Source organism: Lontra canadensis, unplaced genomic scaffold (genome assembly GCF_010015895.1).
Source record: "Lontra canadensis isolate GAN:19392208 unplaced genomic scaffold, GSC_riverotter_1.0 scaffold47, whole genome shotgun sequence".
NCBI lineage: Eukaryota > Metazoa > Chordata > Mammalia > Carnivora > Mustelidae > Lontra > Lontra canadensis.
This window is the reverse complement of record NW_022631041.1, coordinates 7,460,937-7,484,278: the sequence shown is the minus strand read 5'-3', so window position 1 is coordinate 7,484,278 and position 23,342 is coordinate 7,460,937. Positions and strand designations below refer to the sequence as shown.

The 23,342-nt window shown below is 37.4% G+C and overlaps 2 protein-coding genes across 2 annotated transcripts in view; both read left to right on the top strand.

Annotated features, from left to right (window-relative positions):
* Positions 1-357: 357 nt before the first annotated feature.
* On the top strand, positions 358-17,779 carry FBXO30 (F-box protein 30). Its single transcript, XM_032873114.1, has 3 exons — positions 358-465; positions 8,936-10,991; positions 15,708-17,779. The coding sequence occupies exons 2-3, from the start codon at positions 8,952-8,954 to the stop codon at positions 15,909-15,911; spliced, it is 2,244 nt and encodes a 747-aa protein (XP_032729005.1). The 5' UTR covers positions 358-465; positions 8,936-8,951; the 3' UTR covers positions 15,912-17,779.
* Positions 368-23,342, top strand: part of EPM2A (EPM2A glucan phosphatase, laforin) — a 164,368-nt gene continuing 141,393 nt past the window's right edge. Inside the window, exon 1 of the mRNA XM_032873116.1 lies at positions 368-465. The gene's annotated coding sequence lies outside the window, so the exon portion shown is untranslated. The remainder of the gene's footprint in view (positions 466-23,342) is intronic.

Sequence of the window (23,342 nt, the reverse complement as noted above, 5' to 3'; positions counted from 1 at the left end):
CTGTCAGGAAGGGCACGTGGGTCCCAGTGATATCCCCTCGCTGGACACGCGAAGCCCAGGACTCCCTAGACCCCACCCTCCTGCTTCTCTTCCAGCATCCGCGGGCGGTGTGCGCGTCCCCACCGAACTCAGCGTGCGCGTCCCCGCCGGGCCGACGTGCGCGTGTCCGCGGGGGCTGGCAGCCACCGCCGAGACCGGGCTGGGTCCGGTGGGCGGAGCCGGGCCGAGCTGGGCGGGGCCGAGCTGGGCGGGGAGGGGCGGGGCGCGCGAGGAGGGCGGCCGCCGGGGGAGGAGGCCGAAGAGCTGGACAGGAGGAGAAAAGGCGGCGGCCCGGCGCGGTGAGAGGCCAGTAGGAGGCGGACCGCAAGGGGGTGTGGGTCGCCGAGCAGCCGGGACCGCGCGGACCAGCCGAGCACGGCGTCCTCGGCAGCCAGGGCCTGGGCCGCGGTTCGGCCGCGCGGGGCGGTGAGTGTCGGGAGGCCGGCGGGGGAGGCCAGCGCGGCGCGGGCTGCGCCGAGGACAGAGGCGGCGGCCGGGCGGTGCTAGGCCTGCAGCCGGGGCGGCGGCAGCGGCGGTGGGTCCCGCGGGCCGGGCCTGGGCGGAGTAAATAAGCAGCGTCCGCGGCGGCGTGCGGGTCCCGGGCCGGCCGTCCTGGCGCGCGGAGAGGGCGTCCGCCGCGTGGGCGTCCGCGCGGGCCGTCCTGCCTGGCTCGCGGCGGAGGCGGCCGGCAAATGGCGACCCACAGCCGGGGACCGACCCCCGTGTCACCTGGCCTGCGTGTCTGTCTGTATTCAGGGGGGATGGGGAGGTTTGGTGGCTGAAGCGGGAGGTAAACTTGGAAAGCCCTGAGAACCTTGAAAACGCGGGTTCTGTTTCCTTTTGCCTTTTAAGAACTTGGGGGTGTTTGGGGACAGATGGGTTAAAGTCAGATTGGGAGGCATCATCCGCTGTCTTCCCGGGATGAGTGAAGTTAGTAACTTTTCCATTCATGGTAGTGAGCGGATCTTCGTCTTCGCCTCAGTCCTTATTAAAGAGAAACTTCCTGATTTTCTAGATCTGAGGGGTATGGCCATTTCCAAGTTATTTGTGTCCTGTCCCGTGGAACACTGCTTGGCAGGGGGCCATGGAGTGCACGTTGAATTCAAAGTAATCTCCTTTGAGTGTGTTTGTAACGTGTGTCTTCGTGAGACTAGAGAGAGACTGGCAGAGCAGTGTGTTGTTTACCATGGTTCTTGTACTCCATTCCCCTCTCTTGTTTTTCTTTCTGAGCCGTGTCGCAAGTCCCAGATAAAAGATGTTTGGGAAGGAATTGACCTTTTATTCCGTAATTACTCTGTTGACTCTGATCCAGCATGGAGCTATTTATGGGCACTCTGATATCAGTGTAGATGAACTTAAAAGTGTTTAAACATTTTAAACGTAAAACTTCCCAAACGTTTTGAACTTTAAAATTCTTTCTTTCTTTGACTGCATTTCAATACTGTGTTGTATCCTTTAGAGACACAAGCTATGGAAACAGATTTTGCATTTGCTCATATTTATTAAGGTTTTAGAAAGTACTCCAGTTTTCGGCTCAGGAAGGGGAAAAGAATAGCATAAAATGTACGTTTAGGATTTTTCTGAGGGTTCAGTTTTTCAATATGCAGTTTTGGCTGAATCACTGTTCTATATGCTTAGTCACTGTTTCTTACTCCAGAAGCTTAATTAGGGTTAACGTGGTGTTTTGGTAACTTTTAAGTTGCCATTTCGTTCTTATCTAGTACTTTAATGCAGTGACATAAGCTTTTTATGTGATTCTGGAAATGTAGGTGGGTGGAGTTTTTTGAGGGTTATCAGAGAACTGAAGTTTCTGATGTAGGCAAACTTTTATATATTCCAAGTGTGCTGGGTATTTAATTTCAACCCAATATTTTGCCATCTCTAGCATTGGAGACTTCTGAAAAATACAAAGTGTCCTAATAAAATATTTATTAAAGGGCAGTAATATTTTGAAATAATGTATATAGTTAGGTACTTTGAGGTCACCACATAGGTGTTGCTTAATCTGTGTTTACTATTTGATATACTATATTACTGAAATGTGACTTTTAATGGGATAAGCCCTATGCTATTTTTGTATGATTTTGGACACATCTTTTAACTAAGTTCCTATGATTGTTTCATTAAAAGGACATTGTAGAATTCTTTGACCAAAGTCCTCAATTAAAAGGCTATATAAAATATTTAATTTCAAATTCAGTTTGATGAAATACGTGAGATTGGCATTGGGCTAATGCTTTTTACAGTGTAGGTAGTTAGATAGTTAAATCAGAAAAGCATACCTCAATTAAAACCCAGTCTCTGAAAATCCTTAACAGAAAGGGTATGTCTGTCTATTTATTGAGTGGATACTTTTAATATAGGTTATTTCCTCATACAGTTGCTTCTTATAAGCTTTATAAGTCTAAATGACCTGCTAGAAAAAATAATTTTACATAAAGCTTTGGGTATGTTAACGTGGCTGATGTGTAAAGTGAAGTACATTCCTTTTCTGAGGAATACATTGTATTCCATTAGACACTATAAAATATAACCCAACCTTTGTAGAGTTCTAGGTTGTTTTCACAGTAGAGTAATTGCCTCAAGGTCACAAAGCTGAGATTCCTTGGAAGCCCATTCCCCAATGCCATGCTGCCCATTTTAATAAGTTGAGTACCACCATTTGGGTGGATTATTTTTATCTGAGAATCAGTGCAAACAGGTTCTGGTCTGAGTATTAAATATTTATATTATTTTAATTTCTTTTGTAAGTCTGTAATAATTTCATTTATTTAGTGGAGAACATTGCAAGTAGTTAGAACTTTCACTTTGGAATAAGTTACTCATTCATGACCATATTTAGACTTAGAAGATATATGTTTGGATTATATCATAGCGCAAAGGGTGAAAAATTTGACAAAATTTTCCATTTAATTAGGTCATCATTCTATAAAAAGTCAGAACTATAATTTAATAAAAAGAATATATACAGTGTAACCCATTTAGCCATTTTAGACTCATCAGGAGGGCATGTGCTTTGAGTGGAGTTTAATGATAGTGGATTTTAGATCTTGCCTAGTCACCATGATGCACCGCATCCACCACCCCCCGCCCCTTTTAAACCAGTTAAGATGTCCAGCTGAGGTTTATTATGGTCTTTAGAACTGATTGCGCTTGATAAGCAAATCAGCCAGGAGGTGTTTGTATTTAATATTAATTGTACAGTTAGTTGTATTACTCTGACTAGGACCTCCGACTATACAAAAAGGTTGAGACTTGCTTAGAGGAGCTTATAACTGATTGCTAAATGTAAAATTTCAGCCATGGACTTACTTGTGTTAACTAATGGAACAAGTCTGTCTATAGGTCCATTTCATCCTCACATTGAAGCAACATTTTATTGTTTAAGTGCAATTGCGTTTCATCTAGTATATATGAACTGCAGTATCAAGCAGTCGGCTGATACCACTTCCTTTTTTGAGCTTCTTTTCTTAGCCCAGTACCTACTCAGGCACGTGCACATGTGTGGACACCTTCACCTCTGCTTTTCTTTTTGAAGCTGATGCCTTCTATAGTCAAGTAACCAGTAACTAGAGCGCAGAGTTGATTAGGGAGTTAAAATAGTGGAGCAATATACTGGTAAATGTTTACTTCTGTGCCTTTTATGACTATTTTTTAAGATTTTAAAATAATGGAAGGTTGAAATTACCTGTCTCTGACTTCTTTTCCCTTTGACTTGCTTTTTTCATGGATGATTTATCTTAACTCTATATATAATGCTTGGAACATATAGATTTAGGTACTCAGCAAATGTTTGAACACTATTATTGACTTTTTATAGCTGGTACAATAAAGTAATTTTGACTCAGTCTGATTGTGTAATACTAGGTCTGTAAGGTTGTATTTTTATGAAGTGTGTAGTTTTCTATGAAATCAAAAACCTCGTTTTGTTTTGGAATCCATTTAGCTGTTTCTGGTAGTATATCTCTTTCATTTATTCATATTTCTAAAATAAGTGATGCTCCAGTTAGGCACAGTCTGAAATATAGGAAACACAGGAATGGATGGATGAGACAAGAGATGGCCCTGCCTCCTTCATGGAGCTTATAGTTTTCCTGTGGGGTTAGATACTAAAGGATAGTGATTTACTTAGAGTTGTGACTAGTATTACAAGGAAAAATCCAATGTGTAATGAGCACACAGTGTAATATGGGATCCACACCTTGCCTTTGGTATGTGTAAAGTAACATTGAAACTGAGGCTTAAGGATTCTAGGCAGCAGCTGCGGGGAGGGGGTGCTCGCGTGTGTGCTTGTGTCTTGCTAACAGAGGCACAGAGAGCAGCAAACTGTGTTGAGTGCTTTGGGTGACTTGACCTAGCATTTTTAAAATCATGCTAAGTTGCAGTGCTTCATTTATCTCCTTAATTATTTTAATGAATCTGGAAAAATAAAGAAGTGGTTTTTTGAAGGCATTATTTTTGTGTATAGAAATAACTTCAAATGACAAGGCCTCCTTTCACTGTATGGGAAAATGCCATGTCTTAAAACTATTTTTACAGGTTGCTTGTCACAGAGTATGAGTTGGCCAAGAATTTCTATTGGAGAAAATTGAAACTATTGTAAAACATTTAATCATTTACACATATTTTCTAGTCTAATGAGACTTTCCCCAGTCATTCAACTTAAATGTGAATTATAAAGATGTTATTTGGAATGTTAAGATTCTTTTTCAAGAGGGTTTAAGAAAACTTAATATTGAGGAGTTCTATAATTAAGTGTATCTTGAACTTGAAGCCTCAATTTTAGCAACATGTTTTCTAATGGGCCTGCTGTGTCACTGTTCAACTGATAAATCAGGGAAGATGTTTTTAAACCCGTTTCAGAGGATTTATGTGCAATTGCAAAATACCTAATGGAGGTATATTTAATCTGGTAATGATCTTGATTAAGAAAAGGATGGATCTGGAAGTTTTAAATTCTGAAGCTGAGGGTTCTATCCCCAGAATACTCTGGTTTTTATCTAGTGCTTTTTCTTAACTTCTTAATATATTTACTTGTAAAATGGAATTAAACTTGATTCCTGCTTTATATTGCCGTTTTGAGAATTGCTAAATTTATATTCTTCTGTAAGTTTATACTATTATAAATGCAAGTTATTTTAAAAATAGTTTTAAATACTGACATTCGAAGCAAAGTTATGTGCTATTGTAATTACAAAGGACCAAAAAGACTTTCTTGACCACAGCGGTGATTAAGTGTTGGAATAAACTACAAGCAAAGTTGTGTAACCTCCATTCCTCAAATAACATCTTAAAATTGGATCACCGGTTACTGAAGTGCTGCCTGTTTTCTTCAACTTTTATGAGTAAACATATCTTCTGTTGTCCATTGATCAGATATTGATTGAAGTCCCACCTCTGCCACTTAACTAGGGAGATGACCTTAGGGGAGTCCCTTAAGTCTGTCTGAACCTCAGTTTCCTAAGGGTTGTTAAAGAGGATTAAGGGACACTAAGTGAAATGGTGAATGTAAGGAGAAGATTGGTACATAATTAGTGTGCTTTTTTCCTTCCTAAGTCTACTTTAGTAAATAAATATCGTAGCTCATTGCTGTGAATGCTTTTATTTTTATTTTTTTAAAACATTTTTCTTATTCCAAGGGGAGTAGTATGGAACTATTTGAAGCTTGAGAGGCCTCTTTGTCTTCCTTTAAAAGTTGTTACTGTTTTGCATTTAACTTCGTTGTTTATAGCAGTTGATGTTTTAAACATTTTTGAGTTAAGTGATGTTTTTGAATGTGTTCTGCCTGGTATGGTCATGTGATGTGCACATAACATAAAGTGTTCCTGCAAGTTATGAGAGTAGTGGTTACTTCTTTGGAACTGCTTATATTTTTAGGTTCTCTCTTAGTAACAGTCAAGTTTATAACCCTCATCATGTGAGATGAACTCCCTCTATTTGTTGCAAAATAAGAAAGCTTCCAATGTTTTCACAATCTAAGCACTCAGTAAAATTTGTCTTAATTCTTACTAACATTGCTCTTTGAACATCTGCTTAATTTACAAATGTTTCCCATCATTAGTCTGTCGTTCCTCTATTATGACTCTTAGCATGTCTGTGTTTAACTTACAGGTTCTGTCTTAACCTATAAAATTAATGGGGTAAACATTCAGAAGTATTTAATTCATAATTTGTAATTTTTTAAATACAGTAAAAAATACAGTTTTTGTTAAATGCATGCCCTGTTCCCCCTGCCTCCTCCATGCCCCCTAGCATCAGTAAGTGCCATAATATCAACTCAGAACTTTTCTACTTAATCAGTAGAGATCTATCAGTATGAAGTAGGCTTTTTTGTTATTGTTTGAGGAAAATCATCCCTGGATAGGACAAAAATAGCAATTTTGGGAGTAATTAGCTTACTTTAGCCACCTGAAACCCAGATAGCATGTATGGAAAAATATGTCAGAGAGCTAGTAATCTTTTATGCACTGAAGTAAAGAAAATAGGCTAAGAACCTACTTCTTACCCAGAAAATTATTACCCATTACAATGTAATTTAATTTGGGAAGTGTTAAGATGAATTGCTTGTCCCATGTAGGGGTAGAGACGAATAAGTAATTGACTTATCAGTAGAGATCTGAAGTCTGGGAGAGGGATCTGGGCAAGAGGTAAGTTTTCAGCATATGGGTGATAATTGAAGCTTTTGAGAAATTGAGAGCACCCAGGGGGAATGAATAGAATGAGCAAGAAATGACATGATCCCTGGAGAAGAGGAATATTTTAGAAAATATTAAGGATTAGAAAAGATTAAGGAATAGCCAAAAATAAAAATAAATATTGTAGTCTCATTGCTGTGAATGCTTTAATTTTATTTTTTTTAAAACATTAAAAAAGGTAAAAAAAAAAAAAAAAGGTAGGGGGAAAACCAGGGAAATGTAACATCCTGAGGAAAGACAAGTAGTTCAAAAAGGAGGGCCTAGTCAACATAATGAGATAAAAGGCCAAGGAAGATGAAGTCTGGGGAAAAAACGCCCTTTGAATTTAGCACCAAGGATCTCAGAGCAGTTTTAATGACTGTTGGTCACAAGAAAGCCAGATTATAGGGCTGAAGAGTATATGGGAGGCATGAAGCCTATTTGTTGTTTTTTTGTTTTTTGTTTTTTAATTTTTTTTTTTTCCTGGAAGCTTGAAAATTTGGAAATTTCAAAATTTGGAAATTTTTTTTCTGGAAGCTTAAAGATTTGGAAATTTTAGGAAAAAAGAGTAGTAGTAAAAGGGAGATACTGTTTTATTATTTAGGTTTTTTAAAGATGAAATAGTTTAAGTTTTTACTGCTCATAGGGACGAGCCAATAAAGAAGTTGAAGATTTTAGACAAAGATACATCGATAGGATTAATAATTATAATTAAATCAGTATATTGTGCTGATGCTTTCTCTATTTTTTTTTATATTTTTTCATTTATTTATTTGACAGACAGAGACCACAAGTAGGCAGAGAGGCAGGCAGAGAGAGGAGGAAGCAGGCTCCCCGCTGAGCAGAGAGCCCGATGCAGTGCTCGATCCCAGGACCCCGGGATCATGACCCAAGCCGAAGGCAGAGGCCCTAACCCACTGAGCCACCCAGGCGCCCTGCTTTCTCTATTTTTGTATAAAATTTTTCTTGATAAAAGGAAGGACCATTAGGTATCTGTAAATCCCTCCTGTTATTTTATAGATACTATTTCTCTGCTCAAATCTTTAGTGAATTCCTGTTACTTAAAGTCTGAACTTGTAAGAGTAGTATATAATAGCACAGTCCTCATGATTTGATTTATTTCTATCATCCAGCCGCATTCTCAGAGCTACCTAGCATTTCACCTTGTGATTGATTCAGCAACACTAGGAAACTTGAGGTTCCCTGAACATGTTTTGCCACTTGTTTTTTTCCATTTACATGTGTTGTTACTTAGCACTGAATACTTCCTTTCCAATTCTTCCCTCCTATGCTTAAGATTTCCCATCTTTGAAGACTACTGTGAATTATTCTGTAGCCCCTCCCCATAGTGATGATTATCTTCTCTGTGTTACCATTGTACTTCTGCCAGATTGATCACATAATAATGAGACATGATTTTTACTGTTGTATCTCTGACCTGCTGTAGCTCCTTCAGAGGAAATACCATGTCTGACTAATCTTTATATTGCCACACCAAACATAGTGCCTGGTACATAGTAGTTAAACAATAAATAGGTGTTGAATGAGTAAACAGAAGGTGTAGCCCTCAGAAGTAAGTGATTTGCCCATAGCTATGAACCCATGAACTGGAGCTGGAACTTAGATTTTCTGGGTAAATTCCATGTATGTTTTAATTAACGCTTACTATGGTGATTTGTTGTAGAAGGTATTAAGGCGTATGTAGAAGGAATGATCAAGAGATGAAATCTTAAATGGATTCCTATATTTAGAGGGTATAAAAAGAAAACTTGTAATAGTTTTAGTTAAGTATATTCATGAAATTCAGATCATTCTCTCAGGAATATGATGATGTCAGTGTACTATGGGTGCTTCAGAGTCCGTTTAGTTGAAACTAAAAAAGTAAAAGCTAAAGCATTCTTTGAAATCTAAAAGTCAAATATGCATTAATTTGTAGTTAGCATCAATTTATATACTACATAGTATACTAGAATTTAAGCATTATATTTTGAAACATTTAGCCTCTTAGGCATATTATTATATGTAAAAAATGAACTTTTGCATTGTTATTTGAAATGAGTGCTTAAGTTGTTTCAAGATGAATTGATTATATATAAAATAAACTTGTTAAGTATGCTTATTTTACATATATTTCTTTATGACTTGATTTTTGTTATTCAGCAGTTTTAAAAATCAACCACTTTTTGCCTAACTTCTTATCTTTTTCCCATCTCAACAACTAGAGCTGGGCTGGCCACTATGGAGGAGGAGCCGCAGCACTCGCACTGTGTGAATTGTGTCAGTAGACGGTGTATGATCAGACCAGAGCCTGGGATTTCCTGTGACTTGATTGGTTGTCCGTTGGTGTGTGGAGCAGTTTTCCATTCTTGTAAAGCTGATGAACATCGACTTTTATGTCCATTCGAACGAGTGCCTTGCTTAAATAGTGACTTCGGATGTCCATTTACGATGGCTCGAAATAAAGTTGCTGAACATCTAGAAATGTGTCCTGCAAGTGTGGTGTGCTGTACTATGGAGTGGAACCGGTGGCCAGTTAGTTATGCAGATCGGAAATCGTATGAAAATCTAAGCAGAGATGTTGATGAAGTGGCACAATTAGATATGGCCTTGGCCCTTCAAGACCAAAGGATGCTCTTAGAATCTCTCAAAGTAGCCACCATGATGTCAAAAGCGACTGATAAAGGATCAGAATCTAGAGAACAAATCTCAGTTAAATCAAGTGTCCCAGAAATACCACATACTAATGGTTTGGTGTCTGTTGATGAAGAATCTTATGGTGCACTTTATCAAGCTACTGTAGAAACAACCAGAAGTTTGGCTGCTGCTTTAGATATCCTGAATACTGCCACAAGAGACATTGGCATGTTGAGTACAAGTCTTTGTGCTTCCGCAAATGACATGAGTGAAGAGCAAGATCCCAGAGGAAGCTTGCAGAATAGACACTTAAAAGACCAGGACCACTTTTATGAGGATGAGATAGGAGCAGTAGGTGGAATTGACCATAATGACACAAGTCTGAATGTCCAGTCTGAACAAAATGGTTCAAGTGATTTATTGTGTGACTCAAATAACAGTTCTTATGCCACTTCTGCTCTTTGTAATGGCTTTTCTTTGGAAAATATATGTACACAGGCCATAGACCAAAATCAGAAATTACATGGTGATTCAAAACAAAGTAACTTAACAAATGGAGAATGTATGGCATCAGATGGCACTTCACAACCTTCCGGTTCACTTTCCGTAGCAGCACAACTTAGGGAAGTAATACCATCTGGTGCTTTGCCTAATGGCACAGTTCAGCATATCCTCATGCCAGATGATGAGGATGAAGGAGCATTGTGTTGGAGAAAAGTAGACTTAGGGGACTTGAGGAATGTGGATGTCTTATCTTTCAGTCATCCTCCTTCATTCAAATTTCTTTCTAACTCATGTTGGTCTAAACCAAAAGAAGATAAAGCAGTAGATACATCAGATTTGGAAGTTGCAGAAGATCCAATGGGCCTCCAAGGAATAGATCTAATCACAGCAGCATTGCTGTTTTGTCTAGGAGATTCTCCAGGTGGGAGGGGTATATCTGATAGTCGCATGGTTGATGTTTATCACGTTGACTTTGGGACTCAGACTTTTTCGCTTCCATCTGCAATATTAGCTACAAATACAATGGTTGGGGAAATAGCTTCAGCATCAGCTTGTGATCATGCCAACCCACAGCTTTCAAATCCAAGTCCTTTTCAGACACTTGGCCTGGATTTAGTATTGGAATGTGTTGCTAGGTACCAACCCAAGCAGCGTTCAATGTTTACATTTGTTTGTGGACAGTTATTTAGAAGAAAAGAATTTTCTTCACATTTTAAGAACGTGCATGGTGACATTCATGCTGGACTCAATGGCTGGATGGAACAGAGGTGTCCTTTAGCATATTATGGTTGTACCTATTCTCAGCGTAGATTTTGTCCATCAACACAAGGAGCAAAGATTATACATGACCGCCACCTGAGGTCATTTGGAGTTCAGCCATGTGTATCTACAGTATTAGTAGAGCCTGCTAGAAACTGTGTGTTGGGATTGCATAGTGACCATCTAAGTAGTCTTCCTTTTGAGGTCCTACAACATATTGCAGGCTTTCTAGATGGCTTCAGTTTATGCCAGCTCTCATGTGTATCCAGGTTAATGAGGGATGTGTGTGGCAGCCTGCTTCAGTCTCGTGGAATGGTCATACTGCAGTGGGGAAAAAGGAAGTATCCGGAAGGAAATTCATCATGGCAAATAAAAGAAAAGGTTAGTTTAATCTTAACCATATCACCCCCATATTTGATATATAGTAGACACTTAATGTTGTAGAATCAGTAAAATTAAGACCTTGTTGCAAAATTGACCGCCCTTAAAACTTACACTTTAATCTGTCAGACGTTTTTTAAAATAATGATTAATGAAAAACTGGGTTAGAGTAGTTTGTCATAATCATGTATTTATTGCAACATCCTAATATTAGGTTCTAATCTAACATGGCCACAGCCACTTCTGTTTTTTTTTATACTGTTTTTCTGTACTCAGTTCTTCTGTAACAGTTCCTTTTGAGTACATGTTAACCATCTTCCAGTTTGAGCTCCATCTGAGATGTTTTCATCATAGGACAACGGAGGAAGCAAGGAGAAGGTTTTTTCCTTGCTTGGCAGTTTCTCTGCATTCCTAGCAACTTTCTTAGAACTTCGTTATTTCAGGGAGAAAGAAAAGTTGTAACTGCTGCTACTAGTAAGTGAGCAGTGGAGTATTTGGAGACTAGGAAACATGATGGATGTGGATATGTGTTAGGTTGAAGTGAGGAAAGAGTGGGATACTTGGATTTGATATTGTGGGGGAGGTCTAGGTTAGAATGGTACAAGAGTGTGTTGCATATTGGAGGCTTGAGGAGATTTAGGAGGCTTGGAGATTTAGGCAGATCTGGGAGCAAGTCTTGGGTCCACCATTTTCTTTTGTGAAAATCCACTTTTGCACTTAGTAGTAGTAGTAGTATCATATTTATAAATAATCTCTACACCCAGCATGGGGCTCAAACTCACAACCCTGAGATCAAAATTTGCATGCTCTGCTGACTGAGCCTGCCAGGCACCCCTGCTTTTGCCCACCTTATGTTTGAGGCACTGTCTAGTAGAAACTAGAAGGCACTATAAATGTCTTTTATTTCAGGAGTTTTTAATATTAGAACATTTATAATATGACATTTTGCATTTTATAAAGTAGAAAAAAATTGGTAAATTTCACCTTGATTGCACAAGGTTCATATTTCTGGATACTTTGTTCTTACCACCCTTAGGTTTTTTCTGACTTTTACTCACTACTCCCAATTCTTCAGAATTCTACATTTTCTGTGTTTTTCTGAAGCTTTCACTAACAAATGAATACCCTATTTATTTTATGATTTTTTTTTTTTTCCAAATAGGAATTTTGGTGGCAGAAAGTTTCATACTTGCTGTGTATATGTATGTATACACATACAGAGGACTTGGTGTCTTTCTTCATTTGGGATGGGATACCCCAAGCATAGTATTATTTTTGTCCTTGCCCACTAGTATTGACCTGTGGGGTGAAATATTTTCTGGGGATTCTATTTCTGCAGAAAATCTCATCTACTCTTGAAGTTTAAATTGCCATCATTTATACAGGTTACTTACACATCTATATCCTGGCCACTTTCTCCTGAACTCCAGGGGATTAAATATTAAGTATCTGCTCTTGGTTATCTCACAGCTTCATCAAACTGAGCATGTCCAACCCACTTCACATCTTTATCCCCCCCCCCCTTTTTCTTTTAAGATTTATTTTATTTTATTTATTTTATTTTAGAGAGCTTGCATGCACAGTGGAGAGGGGCAGAGGGAGAGAGAATCTCAGGTAGACACCTGGCTGGGTGCGGAGCCCGTTGTAGAGCTCAGTCTCACCACCTTGAGATCATGATCCGAGCCAAAATCAGAGCCAAAATCAGATGGTCAACTGACTGAGCCACCCAGGTGCCTCTCTATCCCTCTTTATCTCAGCAGGTGGTGGGGTGCCTGGGTGGCTCAGTCAGTTAAGGGTCTGCCTTTGGCTCAGGTCATGATCTCTGGATCCTGGGAGTAAGCCCTGCATCAGATGTCAGGCTTCCTGCTCAACGGGGAGTCCGATTCTCTCATTCTCTCTGTCTCTCCTCCTCTGCCACTACCCACTGCTCATTTCTCTCTCTCTCTCAAATAAACAAAATCTTAAAAAGAGAAAAAAAGCTGGGAAAAAGCTTGATTAAAAAAAAAACAAACTCGGCAAGTGGCATTATCTATCAACTTGCCTAAACTAGGAATTTGGGAATTAGGGTTGCTTCTTTTTTTTCCCCCTTTATTTTCATATCTAGGTAATCTTAATGTTCTCTTGAGTCTCCTTTCTTCATACCTCTCAGGTTTTCTTTACTGTTTCCACTGCCATTTACCTAACTCTCTCCCCTTCAGCTCTCTCTTGATTATCACAAGAGCCTAACTGGATTTCTGTTCCTAACTGGACCCTTCTCCAACATACTCTCTACATAAGGACTAGAGTGTTAAATATTTTCTTAAATACAGTTCTTACACTGTAGTGTTTAAAAACTAATGTTTGTTCATTGCGGCACTGGGACAGAGAAAGACTCCCTAATGAACCTTTAAGAATTTTTATAATCTTGTCCTTACTTACCTCCTTAGTTTCCTCTTGTCCCTTTATATTCCATCTGTGTTGATTTACTTAGTTTCCTGATGTTTTCTTTCTGACTTCTTGCCTTAAGGCCTTTGAATGTGCTGTCTCTAATATAGTAACTACATCTGAGCATTTGCAATATGCTGGACGTTGTGCTGATCAACGTTTTACTTCTGTTTACTCTACTGTCTCTATTTTATGGATGAAGAAACCAAAGTTTAAAGAGATGAAGTAACTTGTCCAACTAATTGATGGATTCACACCTAGGGAACCTGTCTCTGGAGCTTGTGATCTTCATCTTCTCACTACATATCCTGCTCACTCTACAGATCTTCAGGAAAGCCTTCTAGAACCCTACCCCGAAGCTTTTAGGGAGGTGTACAGCTCTGGTTCGTCTGGTGCCCCATTCTCTTCCCCTACTCTGTATACCCCTACTAGAGTACTCTCCAGGCTGTTCGTAATTCACTGATGAATTACCGGTTTCATTAGACTGTAAGTGCCTTGAAAAGTGAGACTCTCTGGGAACCAAAATATCCACTGCCTAGAAGAGCACTGCCATATAGTGGGCACTAAGTACCTGAGGAATACTTCTGAAAGAAAAATTGGCCCATTACTAAGAAGCCTTGCATCAGGAGATAGGAATCCTCCATTTTTTTTCTGAGTTTGTTTCACCAGACTCTTGTGGAAATTGGGAGGCTGTCTGTCACCATGGAATCGCTCATGAATTTGTTCTGCTGAGGCTTAACAGAACTCCTCATTCTTCCTATAGTTTCATAGGCATAGGGGATTGTAAGGGAGGCTAGCAATATTTGTAATCTGTTGGTAGCTACTCTCTAGACCTTCATGGACTCCTGAGAAAGAACTCCACAGGAGGCGTAATTGACGGATAACCCTAAGGAATATAGGGAGTAAGTATCCTTTGTGTGGAACAGTGGTGGTTTCTATCGCCCGCTGAAAAGTAAAAGTGTTCCCACGGAGTTGGAAGACATCTAGTCACCTTGGAAGGCATTGCCCTCCTTTCCTGAGAAGCTCTGAGTGCTGAGGGCTTTCCTCAAATTCACAGCCACTTTCTAGAGTATCTGCTGTTTACTGTGCATTTAGTGTGCTCTAACATTTCCTTGTTGATGAGCTTAGCTAGGATGCCTAAGCCTGATCTATCCCATTCATACTTGTTACTTGCATCTGTCCTCCATTCATGCTTATTTCCTGTGTTCAGATAGCTTTATATTTAGAATTGTAAAGATGAGAAGGGGCCACAGCTGTCATTGCTGAACTAATAAGATGACATTGTTTCAAGGCTTGGAGCTGCTGAGTGGGTAAAAGGGGAAGTAGCTCATATTTTTACCAACAGATACATGAATAGGGATAGCAGGTGAATTTTTGCCTAGAAATGCATTTTACAATGATTTCGAATTAAATAAGATTGATTTTACAAAAGTGTTTTATGTAAATTTTCAGAAACATTTTGAATAAATTGAGTACATGTATTCATGAATATTACTAAGTACTTTTGGTACTTATAAATGGTGGAATGATAAGGTACCTTGGTATAGTATTAGTGTATTTTTAAAAAAAGATTTTACTTGTTTGAGAGAGAGTGAGCCCTGGGGTGTGGGGGGGGGAGTGAGGGGGCCATGTGAGTAGGGGGAGGGGCAAAGGGAGAGGGAGAAGCAGAAACAGTCTATGCTGAGCAGGGAGCCTAATGCAGGGCTTGATCCCAGGACCCTGGAGATCATGTCCTGAGCCGAAGGCAGATGTTTAACTGACTGAGCCACCCAGGCATCCCTACAAGGTTATGATTTTTAAAGAATTGCTTAGGAGCAACTAGGTGGCTCATTTAGTTAAGTGTTTGACTTTGGCTCAGTTCTGGAATCGAGGTCTATATCGGGATCTGTGTGCTCAGCTGGGGAGTCTGCTTTAGAGAGTGTCTCTCCTTCTCCCTCTATTCACGTACTGTCTCTCTTTGTCTTCTCAAATAAATGATTAAATCTTTTTAAAAAATTGCTTAGTAAGCCAAGTTGGATGTAGTTTTTAATGTTGAGTTTTGCTTTTTATTTCTTTCTTTTTGGTTACTGCATTTATTGCAGTTATAATGTCATAGAAGTGATTATCCTGCAAGTGTTTGATAAATAGATCTGCCTCCAAATGGATTTACTCCTTTTCAGTTTTGTAGCTAACTGCTTGGAACTTTATGTTGGATATTTCTCAAACAGTAGAAATGTTTGCAGTTGGAGTAAGAAGTGTATTTTGATTCTCATAAATTGACTTGTTTAAATCTGAAGTAGAATTTTCTTTTAGGTATGGCGATTCAGTACTGCATTTTGTTCTGTTAATGAATGGAAATTTGCTGACATCCTAAGCATGGCTGACCACTTGAAGAAATGCAGTTACAATATTGTAGAGAAACGGGAGGAAGCAATCCCATTGCCGTGTATGTGTGTGACACGAGAACTCACTAAAGAGGGACGTTCACTTCGCTCAGTTTTAAAACCTGTACTTTAAAAACTGTAACTCCACTTGTGCATACATGCAAACACCTAGTATAATTTCTTTGTAATATGTGACACTTTATTAATGTATTAAAGATTACAACTAGCTAAATTTATTGCCACTATGTATATAATGTTTTGAAGTGACATATATTTTTATAAAGTACTGTTTAGTTGGAAACAAGTTGCCTTAATGTTTGAAACGTGTGAAATTTTTGGAACTTGCTGGACAGGGTGATTTTAATTTTTAGCTGCTTAATTTCCAGAATTAGTATTTTTAATGGTGTGCATATTTTGGTTTTTAAATCTTTTGTTTCTTAAACTAACAAGATCCTGACCAAACATTTGTCCCTCATGTTTTCTGTGGGTTATAACCCACGCATTCAGAAAGCAAAACTTAGATTCAAATTTTTTCAGCATAGATTTTTCAGATAAAGACATTCAATTGCTTAAGGACTGCCCTAAGATCATTATAAGATTTTTATTTTCTAGTGCTCCCCTTATATGATTGTGGATACCTACATGATCTTTAATATGTATTTATATAATATTTTAGATCATGATTAATGTTTGGTAGTACATTTATCATGTTTTAAAAATACCCACAGAAGTGTTTTCACCTTATGTATTTGCAACTCTCATACAGAGAGTGACCATGTGCAACTTCCTTTTTTGTTAGATACCATATCCAAAGACTCACAGCAGTGTGTTTCATGACAGGTTAAAGTGAAAACTGACAAAAAGCCTGTGAATTTATTATAATTTGCAACTGTTCATGTTATGATATATTTGCAAGGTTTTTGATATTTGGAAAGAAGAAAATATACCTCATTTAAAGTTCAGATTGGGCATATTGTGTGAATAAATTTCAAATATTTAGAATGCAAAGGGCTTTCTTTCCTAAGTATTTAGAATTTTTGCCTTTTTATGTCTATAAAAATCACAACTATATTGTTTTAAGATGTTTAAGAATGTGAAATTTGGTATCTTTGTTAGATGACAATCATGAAATGGAGAAACCTGTCTTGACTGACAATCTCCTTAAAACATTTCCAGGTTTATTTCCCATAGACTTCTCTACTAAGAGAGTAAGAATTGCATCTTTGTGTAAAGATCAAGATATAAGAGAAAAATATTCAAAGTCCTATTCTTGAAGTATTCTATTATAGTTTTCAAATTGATTTACACTATTATTAACCTGATGTGGTCAGTTAAAAAAATGAATATATCAGTTATTTAGAAATAAATCGCAAAGATGGGGAACACTTAAATAATTTGTTTAAGTAACTTCTGGTATTTGGTAGTCTGAAATGGTGACAAGTTACCTTGCTATACAATATCAAACTTCTAGTGTGTCTTCTCTTCCTACATTGGTCCCTGAGAATGCTTTTTGTTAACTAGGGTAACAATACTATGGCAGTCAGATTGGGCAGAGGTGTTCCTTGGGTAATAGAAGGGAACTCTGATCTGCTTTTGACTTATTTTGTTGGATCAAGCCCTTATTACAGTTGAAAATATAGCATTAAAAACTAATCAATTGTTTTGCCTCTCCTATCATTTCAGTTACTAGGATTATTATTTCTCAGTGCTTAAACTTCGAACTGTGAGGTTGAATTATATAAATAATCTATTTCTGAAAAAGTCAGAAATAAGATCAAATACTGTAAAATATAACTGCCTTTTAAAGTTTTGCTGAAGAATGTGTCTGGTTAGGATAGCACAAACATTAACTTTGTTCTATGGTCGTGCTTCTTTGGTTTTTAAGTTCAGGCTTCTTGTTTCTACACTGGATCATGAGTTATTTAACAGTTTTCCACCTTATATTTCTTTTACACATCTTTGGCTGTTTTCTTTTTTGTTTGTTGTGCCACCATACAATTTTGTTAATTGTGCAACATTTGTTCATATTCTAATAAAATTAATATTTTCCCTTTATGTGGCTCAGTAACTTTAAAGGAAAAACTTTCATATAAATAAAAATTTAATACTTGTTTGACAGATTCCACACACAGTGTTTCTAAGTAATTTTCTGCATGTAATTGGAGTTGTTTGTTCATTATCATTTCTCACCCATGTTTTACTGGTGAGCATTCCTTTTTTTTGTTTTTTTAATATGGAATACTCATTAGTTAACTTTCTGTGCCCCTTTAGTGTTTTCCTGAAACTAGTCCCGTTTAGGGGTATTGAAAGACTGACGAGTTTCTGGCAATATTGTTTTTCTAAAACTTGTAATGGGAACAATCTATCTAGCCTTTTTTTTTTTAAGATTTTATTTATTTGGCAGAGAGAGATCCCAAGTAGGCAGAGGGGCAGGCAGAGAGGGGGAGAGAGGGAGGCTCTCTGCTGAGCAGAGAGCCCGATGCAGGGCTCGATCCCAGGACCCTGAGATCATGACCTGAAGGCAGAGGCTTAACCCACTGAGCCACCCAGGGCCCCTCTATCTAGCCTTTTAAGTGTGAAAAGGTTTGTATGTCAATTAAGTTAATTGTCATTTGAGAGGTCTTTGTTGATTTGTTAGGTTTTTTTCGTTTTGTTTTAAGATTTTATTTATTCATTTGAGAGAGCACAGAGGGAGAGTGAGAAGGAGAAGCCTACTCCCTACTGAGCAGAGAGCCTTCTGCAGGGCTTGATCCCAAGACCCTGGCTCAGCAAACTGAGCCACCCAGGCGCCCTGTGATTTCTTAGTTTTTTCTAACCAGCAAGATAAAGGCAAGTATTAGGATGGAAGACAGTATCTGTATTCACTTTTATCTGCTGCCTCCTTTGCCAGAACTGCATGTCTTTCTCTCTTGAGAGTGGACTCTTGCTTGTTTGCTCTCTCCCTCTCCCTCTTTTTCTCTCTCTCTCCCTCTCTTTTCATTAATTTAATAACTACAGTCTCCAGTGTTGCCTTTTATAAAATTTTCTCTCTCCCCCTCTTCGTCTCTCTCTGCAATTGCCTTTTGAGACTCACAGATCCCTTACAGTAGAGGTTCCCAGAATGTGGTCCCTGAGCCAGTAGGGACCACATCACCAGTAGGGCCAGCATCACCCTGGAATTTGTTAGAAATGCAGATTCTTGTGTCTCTCTGTAGACTTAACCAGAAACTTTTGTGGAAAACAGCAATCTGTTTTAACAAAGGACTTCAGGGGATTCTGATGCACAGTGAAGTATGAGAACTTAGAGAAGAGCCTAAGACATGCCAGTCCTCCTGAATGATGTGGCATTGGGTGGCTATGTTTGTGTATATACACACATGTATATTACAAAATTAAGAGTAGTGGTAATTTATGAACGGTTATGATGTATGTGTCTCAGTCTTACAGCTATATGACAAAATACATTGGGTACCATGGTGGCTGGACATTTTTTTAAAAACTAGTATTTACTAGTATTTAAGATTTACTGTTATTACTAGTATTTCATTTGTATTTCTTCTGTTCAAAGTGAGTTTCAGTGCAACTTATAGTTCATTAGCATTAGGCTTTAGATTAGCCGTCGTTCTCACTCTTGTTGAATGGTTGTAGAGTCGTGTGAACATACTAGATTTCTAGGATAAAAAGAGTAGAAGTACACAAATACTGGGTTAAATCCTACAAAAATATTTGTAAGAATCCTTCCAACTCAACCTAAAGGTTGAGTTTCTGGCTTATCAGAAGTATATAAGTATATAATCTTTTTTGGTCTTTGACCCTGTGCTATATCCTATCAATATAGTTGCTATTATTAACTATCTCCTGACAACGGATATTGGGATCTTAGCAACTTTGAAGATAATGAAATTTTCAACAAAACATACATATCCCTTGAAAATATGGTAGCTCCTATTACTATATTGATAACATATTGTTAACCTCTAGCAATCTAAATGTAGTTTTTGGCATTTAGAAGCAAAATAGATTTCTTCATACATTGCATCTCAACCTAAAAAGACATAGGATTTATTAATTTAAAAATTTTCCCAAGGAATAGTTATACAAACATTAAAAAATGTGTTTCATGAATGTCACACTATATTAGAATGTGATGTGACCTAGGACCTCCAGAGGCGGATGTTCAGAATTGCAGTAAACAGTTGGCCCTCATTCTCTCAGTAGACTGGACGAAGTCTTTTGATGGAACGAATTTCACTGATAGGTGTCCGGCTGGTTGTCTACTGCTGTAAGTAGTTTTACTTAACACGCTTATGAGACCTAGAAAGTAAGAGAATGTTAGTTATCCCTTTAAAGAAAATCAACTCGTCAATGACTCATCCACTGTATTTAATGTAATTCAGTGATGGGTTTAGTTAGGCTTTGATCTAAATCTGAATTTCAAATAAGTTTTGAGGAATGTTAGTAAGGATAGACCAACTTTAGTTAACTTTGTTCTAAATAAAAGAAGAAGGATGGTTTCTTCCTAGTATCAACCTTTTATGTAATTATTTTCTTTGATTTAAAAGATCAAAGTTAGTTCAAAAGATAAAAGCTCCTATTTTAATGATGAAAAAACTGAGGCAATCAACACTGAGGTACTGATGACTGGGGGTATTTCAAAGAAATATTCACTTTTCTACTTTACTAATGAAAGAGAAGGGACAGTTAGATATAAGGAAATTACTTTGGAAAATATTGTTGCCTACAATACTTGATTCCTAATATGTATTTTGGAAAGAAATATTGGGTAATATCAAGAAGGAAAAAGGTAGAAATAAATTAAGTATGGGTGTTGTTCTGAAAATCCTTCGTAAAAACTGGGTCTTTTGCTGAGTTTTTACAAGTATTTTTTTGTATCTGTGATTGATAAAATTCTATAAATTTATTGTTTATTACATATATTTATTTGCATATATAATCTTCATATATTGGCTAAGTAGATTTTGATATATCTTGAGATATATTAATGGAGATACATCTTCAGGTGCTTTTTTTTGTATCTTAGAACATTTCAGAACTGACATTTTGTATTCAGAATGCTTGACACTCAAATGTGTTATTTGGGGAATGACTTTTCATTAATTTAATAACTACACAGAAATAGGTTATCAAGATGCTTCATGAATGTGCTCTGTAGAAACACAGTAAAGGTCATTGATATGAATCTCCTGTTTTTTTGTTTTTTGTTTGTTTTCTTTTTGACATGCTGGTCTGAGTATTGTTTACTATGAAGAAAAGCATTTCTGAAGCAAAACTAACAACATAAGTATGTTTCTTTTCACTAACACCAAAGATTTTAAGCATCCCCTAAATCATTTTTTTAATCTATTTGCATGCAAGTATTGTGACAGGAAATGGTTCTTCAATACATAGCTAGTTTAGTGGCGGTAATATTGTGTGTTTGAAAGTAATAAAACAGCATTTATGTTGAACTCTTTAAGACTGACCAACTCACCAAGTCAAATTATCCTTTCCCAGGAAAAGCAAATTCATCAGGTTTAATTTTTATGTTTTTCTAATATAAATTGCTAGAATTATTTTTTTCTCAGACAAGATCCTTTAACAGATAAATAGGTTGATGTATGGTTTGCTTCATTCTTTGGCGAAGGAACTGACTAGAGTTAGCTTTCCCAGCCCCTTTCAGTCAAAGAGTAGCATTGTTATATTATTATTCATTGATCTAAGATAAAAACAGTAGCAATAATGTGTTACTGTTCAAAAGATTGAAGTTGAAGATAGGAGATCCTACCCTTTGCTGCCTTCCTGGAATTTTATTTTCACTGAAATCCTCTTTTCCATGTTGATTGTCATTACTTCTTTTTTATGCTATGACTTCAATTTTCTGACCTGGTGATCAAAATAACCTAGATGACCTACACAGAGTTTTTAAAAATTTGTTCTAATCAGCTATGTTGAGTAGTTTTGGTCAGTAAGTTTAGATTTGATTAAATAACATATTCAGCTTCTTTTAAAGTCTCAGCTCACAAATTTGTAGTGTTAAAAAACTGAAGTATCAGCATTCAGGTTTAACTATTTGATTCAAAGAAATCAAGCTGTTGAAATGGAAACAATCATAAGTATAACATCTGTTCCAGAGTAGAATTACCCAGTGAATAATTATGTCAAGTGGGTGTCTTTTATATCGATTGATAACTTTAAAAACTGACTTAGAAAGATTTGAAGTAGAGAATGGTATTGATTCCCTACAATGTTCCAATAGCTTTGTGATTAAAAACTCGGACATAAAGAAATAAACTGCTTTGAATGTTAATAATTCAGTGGAAATGAATTCTTAAGATTCTTGTGCTGCATGTAAAATGTTAACATTATATTGTTCACTTGATCAGTGTTTAAGTACCAATCAATCCTAAAAACTTGAATGCATTCTGAAAGGTAATTGCACTGACTCATTCACTTACCTCGGATGTCATTTAGATTCCAGTATATCTGTTTTTCTCCTGATTTACATTAATAGTTGGTTTTTCATTAAATGCTAAGGGATATAGTATTTCTCAAAAAATATGCTAAGTGAAAGAAGCTAGATACAAAAGGCCACAAATTGTGATTCCATTTATGTAATATCCAGAATAGTTAAATCCATTGAGACAGGAATCAGATTAATGGTTGCTAGGGGCTGGTGGGGAGGGGTGGGGATTGTGGGAAGTGACTGCTTAATGGGTACTGGTTTTGTTTTAGTAATGAAAATATTCTAGAACAAGATAATGTTGATTATACAACATTGTGAATGTACTAAATGCCACTGAATTGATCACTTTAAAATGGTAAGTTTTATGTTATATGTATTTAACTACAATTGCAAAGTGGAAGTAATTTGCAGTTATTACAAAAGCCAAAAATTACCTTGTTCTCAAGGTTTGTGAAATGCTCAAGTATGGTTTAGAATTAATTTATAGCATTAGTAATGTGATGGATTTATTCAGGTAAAGGTCCTAATGAAATTCATGAATCCCATCACAGAAGTACGGCTAACAAAAGCAGAAATAAAGTTGTAATTCATCACAATTTCTTTATTTTAATACAGTTTGGACTGTGAGCAATTGGCTTCCATGTCATTGTTCATATTTTACTTTTTACCTTATGATTCCTTGGGGAACTTCTCAATCACATTTTTTAAAGGTCTGTTTTTAAAATCATGCTTTGAAAAAACAATTTGTATAATTTTAAGGATCATTTTTTTATAGTTTTATACTTTATGTTCCTTTTAAAGAGCAAATACAGTGATGTATTACATAAGACTAAATTAATAAATTGAATCATTGCATACATTTTGTATTCTTTTGTATTCTCTTATGGGAGAAACATTTGAATCTTGAGGTTGGTAGGTACTTTAATGATCATTTAGTGTCTCATTTTCTTTTTGGAGAAATCAAAGCTTGAGTTTGTCAGTACGTGTGTTCGTTCAACAGGCCTTTGTTGACCACTCACACCAGGTACAGCTGAGGCTTGATTCTGGAAGGTTGTGACGTGCCTAAGGCTACACAGGGAACTGCTAATTTCTTCCCTTCCCCTCATCATCTTTCTCCACCTG

What these genes read in the sequence shown, in the direction of transcription:
- FBXO30 (XM_032873114.1), top strand. Translation starts at nt 8,952, where the DNA reads ATGGAGGAGGAGCCGCAGCACTCGCACTGTGTGAATTGTGTCAGTAGA. An exon ending in CATGGCAAATAAAAGAAAAG is followed by an intron (nt 10,992 to 15,707) that starts GTTAGTTTAATC and finishes ATTTTCTTTTAG; the next exon opens with GTATGGCGATTCAGTACTGC.